Genomic DNA, 6,909 nt, shown 5'->3' on the forward strand with positions numbered 1-6,909 from the left:
CTTTTCGCAAGAGCACAGCCACCAAAGTTCAACCGCACCAAACAAACACCCCAAGCTTTGCTTGTCTCGTCCTCCGTCCTCCTCCCATCCAGCCTCTCCTCCAATCATCCAGGGCCATTTTCTATCCTATTCCCGTCAACCACATCGGGGGCTCGGGGCAACCTGCCAAACACAGTCCGCGATCCATCCAAACCCCGGCAGCTCCTTAATCCCCCTCCCCCGGAGCCGTCGAGATGCTCCTTTCCTCCATTGGCTCAGCTCCCGCCGCTCCTCCGTCTCGCGCTCGCCGGTCGCCGCTCCAAGGACCATGCCCTGCTCGCTGCTTCCAGCTCCATCGCCTCGCCCTTGTCTAATCGCCTCGCTGCGTCGGCCGCCGCACTGCAAAGACCGGTTCTTGCTGCCCCGGACCCGGAGGCGGCCAAGGCTGCGGCTTGGGTACGTGCGCATGGCCGAGATGGCCAGGGTCGGGAGCGGCGAGGTGTCGTCGCCGGAGGTCGGGGTTTCCGTGGAGAGTGACCCGATGCTGGGAGGGGAGGAGTCGCTCGGCCCGAGAAGGGAAGCGAGCCGGTGGGCGCCTGTCGAGGCCGCGCTGAACCGGATGGTTAGTTTTTTCTTGGCATCGAGCTATGGATGTTCTTGATAAAAGACTAGCTTCATGGGTACAAAATGTGCAACTCTAAGATTCTGAGATTCACATTCGTCTTACAGCAGTTTTAGTACATGTAAATGAGCTCGACTTTACTAGACTCTGAAACTTGGTAGCCAAACTGAAAAAAAAGCTTGCATAGAGCCAAACAGCTTACCAAAAGGCACTAAAGCTCCAGGATATTCTGATTCCTCAATCTATAAGGACTGTGCAATGCCTTACCGTTACAATCAATTTATCTTTGAGATTCCTAAAATTGCAGCTTGTAATGAACTCTACTTTTATGAGCTGGACAGTTTTCAAATGGTATTTCGTCATTGAAATGTAGAACCTTTAAATTTGAATTCAAATGCCCTGATTTTTACAATTACATCTGGAAAGTTTCAGCAATGAATTTAGGATGTTCTAGCTTCTTTCTTTCTTTTTAGATAAAGGAATAGTTCTAGCTTCTTTCTGGGTTGCTGACAACATTTTACTACTTGAGATGGACATTTTCACTAGAACTTGAGCTTAGCTCTGTGATATGTACCTTAATTTATTGGCTCTGTACTGAAATCATAATACTGTGCACCAGAGTAAATGGCTGGTGGCTGGTTGTTTTGCTTTTGTAGCTCTTTGGAAGCATGATGCTGAAGTTATCTGGATTTTGCTGGGTGCGGTTACCAACTCTCTGCTGTCAGTGGTTCTGAAAAAGTTGCTAAACCATGAAAGACCATCAGCTTTGCGGTCTGATCCTGGGATGCCATCATCTCATGCACAATCCATTTTCTATGGGGCGACCATCTTAGTTCTTTCATGTAAGCACTACAGAAATTATCCAGTGTTCGGATATACTTTGATCATGATACATTTCAATACACTTTTCCTGCCAACACTAAGCATAAAGGCTGGTTAGGGCAGCTGGCTTAAGTGTGTTGATGATGATATATTTTCTTCTGGTAAGTTTTGTTGTTTTGCTTTGTGGCTCTTCCTTGCCAACCAACAAAATGACAGGCTAAATTAGATACAACATATTTATTTTGTGCTCTAGATTTTTATGGCAAAGAAAACAAAGAGAAGCAAACTTTTCATTCTAAATCATTGAGGCTAGCATATAACAGTTCCTCCATGAGCAATATGTATCAAATACCCTTTTCTCCAGTATAACAAAATGTGTGATTCATCTATTTTCTTGAAATGCAGTGTACTATTGGATTGGGACAAATTATCTGACTCTGATTCTTGGGCCTGCAGCTCTGTCAATGGCTGCCTATCTAGTAAGAACAATGCCCAACCGACTAAGTTTTACCATGTCTTAGTCACTCTCTTTGGTCAAGTGAAGTGTTCTTTGGAGGCTCCTAAATGCTGCTTTTCTCATATCATCAACCTGTAGTTTTCAGTCGTTGGCTGCAATCTAACTCTGGTCCTATTCGCTTGCAGTCGTGGTTACGGGTCTCACAGCGCCTTCATACACTAAACCAGATCATGGTGGGAGCCGGTGTAGGATCTGCCTTTGGTGCTTTATGGTTTGTGCTCTGGCATTCACTTGTGCAGGAGGCATTCGCTTCTTCACTGTTGGTCCGGATTACAGTCATCCTCGGATCATCAGTATTTTGTGTTGGCTTTGTCATGTACATGATCCGTCATTGGCTCAAGGATGAGTGATTGTACTTCACAGCTGCAGTGGGATATTGATTGTTAGAAACTACTGCACTAGAACCAATTGTGGTAGCAGACTGTTTTCCCTGGACTTTGAATTATCACCCTGAAACTATTCTGCTTATGAGTCATGATGGTTTAAAGCCCACGGGACAGCAAAAATTCAGTTGCAATCTAGAATTCTTTTTATTTACTAATGTAGCAAATAATTTATTACGACTCATTTTCCAATCATTGTAAAAATCTTCTTCCTTTTTACTCTTCTTTTGCATGGATTTTTGTTATGACTGAATAGTAATGCTTCGTTGCTTCCATGCTGTTCTGGGAAAAACAAAGAGCACAAGAGAAAACATTCATTATGTTTATGAAGATATGGAGAGATTGTAAATGGCTGTAAAAGAAAACATTCACCACGCTCGGTGAATATTGTTCCTGGCTCGTTCCGGCAATGATGCTTATTGCTTAAGAAAGTATCCACAGCCAAAGCTGTAGGGGTGTAGTCTGATATCTCCATTTGACATTATTTTCCAAGATCAAAGTAGCATCGTGTGCTCTATCTGGATACTAGCAACGTTACTCTTTAAGTACTGTGACGATGACTACCCAACACAAGAGATTAGAGAGGAGTGAAAACTAGATGTGGCACAAGGGAGCCCTTTATAACCGCTGAGCATAGTCACAGAGGGTTCCTATACGGTATTCCACCCACGAAACTTCACTATGAAAAAAGAGTGACTAATCAACTCAGAAACAGAGACTATAACCACGCTAGATGCAAGCGCGAAAAACTGTCTAAACCAATTCAGAAACAGGAAAACAAAACTTCCTTGTGCCATCTCTTAGTTCGAGAACAGGAAAAGGATTTTAGAACAAAACTTCGGTTGACAAAATCAACTCCACTTGAGTTGGGCATGGACTACCAACCATGTTGACATTCCTCGTATTATTTGCTCAACCAGCTATGCAAAGAGCTTTACGGTGATTGGAATGGAGCCAATCCTGACCGGAGATGACCCACCCAACATTTTTACAGAGGATGCGACAAATGAGGATCGTAGCGATCACAGCCGATCGCAAAAAGAGAAAACTTATACAACCTTTTTTCCTCTAAGAGTATAGTTAGAGCTTTGTTAGGCTTCGGAAAGGAGGAGATACGTCTTCGTCCTAGCTCTATTCGCTGGAGGCGCTATTTGAATCTGCACTGGCTTGGGGCTGTGATGAAGGTAGGTAGGACCAGGCAATGGCTGTGGCGCCAAGGGTGACTGCAAGCCCAACGGAACCCCAGAACCACTTCTGTCGCTTCTTACGCTCCTTCCGTTGTTGCCTTGACATCTCTGCAAACCATAAGAAAAAATGATTCAAACATAAATCTACCACAGTACTAAATACGCAGCATAAAAGACAAAAAAAGGAATGATGCATGGTGGTTGTTTGCAATGTCCCATTCAATATTTCTGGAACAAATAGCCAACAATAAGATGACTTAATCAAGACAATGTGTTAGTTTGAACCTAGAGAACAGATATCGTATATATCATAAGGCACCTAACACAGAATGCATGTAGCTTTTTTCATCCAGCTTCCACAAACATTCATCTCTTACCTAATTTATCAAGGACCAGGAAATACTATGCAATATGCGGTGTTCCAAAGGCCACTATGAGTTACAAAAAAGGATAAAGCCAAGTGCCTAGGTGCCAACTAGAATGCTAAACAGTCAAATTTTGAACGATGACAAGCATGACCTGTACAGAATAATCACTGAAACAACAAACATAATAATTGCAATGGCAAAAGGTACTTACCAATGGCTTCTTGGTTTCTTTGAGACATCTCCCTGTTTGCAGCTTCATAGTACTGAACCCTATCTGACAGCCTTGCAATGTCAAAGTTCTTTGCTGCAATCACAGTTTCCATCTCTGATTCCACTTCAGCACGAGCTAAACCCCGTGCAATAGCAGCAGCTACAAGTTGTGAAACAGTTATTTGCTGGCACAACTCAGCTCCAGGATCCACACTTGAATCATCAGTATTCTCAGCTGTACTTGGAGATGGAAGTGATAAGGCAACACGTGATAGGTGGTGACTCAGCTTCTTCCATTCTGCTTGCCAGTTCTCAAGTGCTTCTTCTGCTTGCTTTCTCCTCTCTATTTCCATTAACAGACTTAACCTCATCTCACGGAGGTCATCATCCATGGCACGCGATGATCGAGTTCCACCATCACTGGATATTTCTGAATTTTAGAAAAATAAAAAAATGGGAGTTAACACAAAAGCAACGTTGACCACTAGTTCTAAATAAACAAAGAGGCATCCAGAAATTCAAGTATAATGACTCATAGGACGAAACTGTGTCCATGCAACATTTAGCATACCATAAACATTCCCATCACTTAGTGTAAGAGAATTAGCTCATGGTAACCAGCAATTACAATGCAAACAAGGATCAAGAGAAGACAATTCAACCAAATAAAGATGACTGAGGCGAATCAAACCCTAACTACTAAAGACTTCATAAGAGTGTTAGAGTTCAAAGACAAGGGAGAAACTACACTAAATATCAGGAGGGGAAAACTGGTCCATCAAACTTTAGAACCGACCTGTCAAAGGATTAACTCATACAACCAATTCCACTTTATGACAAAGCTTACATAACCCAAAGCAGAACGTGATTAATGTTACATCTTAGGAAGGAAACCATGGAAGGATATTTCGCCAACTCAGTTGCTACTTAGTTTTGTCTGTACCCTTTGAGCTGTTCTAAATATATGAGCTATCACTATAGTGAGCAAGGAAAATTACACTCACTAATAGGCTAATTTTCAATATTGTTTTTAACAGTGCAATACCATCAAACCCAGCATATATATAGATAGGAAAGAAAAACAACATGACAAATAAAGTGTAGCAAACTGAATGGTACCTTCAAATGCATCATAGAATTCTGCACCAGGTGTGCCAACAGACGTCCCAAGAGGAGAACTGGGCTTCCACCACCGCTCATGCACACCAGCCTCATCAGTCTCAGTATTGCTAGCCACACTCATCGAATCCTGAAGTTCAAAGAAGGCATCACTCTCAGCATTATTTGGTGCCGCACCATTCGAAGGCCTTGCGACATTGACAGGCCTCACTAATGCTTCAAGACTTCCACGCTGAAACTCAAACTCAGGCTGATCCTGCCCATTTTCAGCTGCCACAGTTCCCTTGCCCTTCTGGAGTATTCCATCCTGCCCATTAAAAGGCTCTTCCACACCACAGTCACCTTCAGCTTGACCATTGTTCGCTTGCTGAAACGCAAACTCAGGCTCATGCACTTCAACGGCTTCACAACTTTTGGACAAACCAGGCAGTGTCACAGGGAGCTTCAGCTCTCTAACCTCACCCACAGCATCGCCCTGAGAGAGGGTCTTGGCAAGGGAGGCGCCCCGCCTCTTATGGTTGATGAGGTACGGTGACCAGGTTCCTGGGAACGAGGAAGGCGAGTCAGGCAGGGTCGTGCTCTCCGGCGTGGCGTAGAGCGATGCCGGCGATGTCTGCGTCCTAACAGGAGCCACCGGCACAGGCGTGGCCTTCTCCGGAGGAGGTGGCGGCGGCTTGGGCACGGCCTTCTGGACCTGCGCTGGCGACCCCGTCTCAAGGAAGGGGTCCAGCACGTAATGCGTGATGGTCGGCATGGGGATGCGGCTGCAGCTCGAGGGTAATCACCGACAGCTGCACCTCCCTGACAAAGCCCTGAATCGAAATTGAGGAACAAAAATCGCCGTCAGAATGAATCAGACCCTCCTTGGAGAGGAAAAATAATAATAAGCCACGATTGGGGGATTCCGATCCAAAATATTCGGAAACATCTCCAGCGGAACACGTATGCACCCTATCCTCTGGAAAAGTCGGCTGCATGAGATGCCGATAGGCAGCACAAATCATTCACCGCGAAAAAAGGAGAAACGCTCGATATTCCCCACCCCACGATTACCCCTACATACCCACACGAAATCGCGCGCACGGACACACGAACCATACGAGTCCCAAATCCAGCAGTCCCATTTGAAAAATTTCAAAACCCCGACCAATTCCACCGCGCGGAAGAGGAACTCCCAATCCGCCTCACCGACGGCCCAGCACCCCCGTCAGATCAGGCGAGACCGCCCCCCGTCGCCGTCAAACCCGCCACCCGCAGCCCGGCAGCCGAACGAATTGAACCCCGTCGGGCGGCGAGATCCCCCCCACCTACCCAGCACGGCGTCGAAGGGAGATAGGATTCGCGGGAGCTGGAGGCGGCATCACTCACCTGACCGAGTCGGGGTCCCGGCGGCGCGGCGCGGCGCCGACACCGAGAACGAGGGGGGAAACCCTAGCGAGCCAGCTGCGGGCCACCTCCTCGTCGTCCCCTGGCCTCGAGGAAGAGAAGACGGCGTTGGCCTTTCTCTCTGTTGTTCCCCTTTCCCACGGCCGCAGCAGCCCCGGTCGCGTTTCGATTCGAATTTATGGGGCCGGGGGCCGAAATAGGAGTAGGCGGCGCGGCGCGGGGCGGGGGGAGGGGAAGAGAGGCGAGGCGAGACAAGCCTGGCGGGGCTGTTTGGATACGAGGTGCTAAACTTTAACAGTGTCACATCGGATGTTTG

General features: G+C 46.5%; 2 protein-coding genes across 2 annotated transcripts; one reads left to right on the top strand and one right to left on the bottom strand.

Moving 5' to 3' along the window:
* Positions 1-42: 42 nt before the first annotated feature.
* LOC101784898 (lipid phosphate phosphatase epsilon 1, chloroplastic) lies at positions 43-2,548 on the top strand. Its single transcript, XM_004953545.4, has 4 exons — positions 43-601; positions 1,221-1,443; positions 1,829-1,902; positions 2,066-2,548. Exons 1-4 carry the CDS (start codon positions 308-310, stop codon positions 2,288-2,290), a joined length of 816 nt encoding a protein of 271 aa, XP_004953602.1. The 5' UTR covers positions 43-307; the 3' UTR covers positions 2,291-2,548.
* A 543-nt stretch (positions 2,549-3,091) lies between these two features.
* On the bottom strand, positions 3,092-6,611 carry LOC101785288 (the record flags this gene model as incomplete). Its single annotated transcript, XM_004953546.3, is given in 4 exon segments — positions 3,092-3,618; positions 4,090-4,518; positions 5,208-6,019; positions 6,576-6,611. Coding segments are annotated over 3 exon segments (1,347 nt in total). The 3' UTR covers positions 3,092-3,454.
* Positions 6,612-6,909: the final 298 nt, after the last annotated feature.

Source organism: Setaria italica, chromosome I (genome assembly GCF_000263155.2).
Source record: "Setaria italica strain Yugu1 chromosome I, Setaria_italica_v2.0, whole genome shotgun sequence".
In the NCBI taxonomy this organism is placed as follows: Eukaryota; Viridiplantae; Streptophyta; class Magnoliopsida; order Poales; family Poaceae; genus Setaria; species Setaria italica.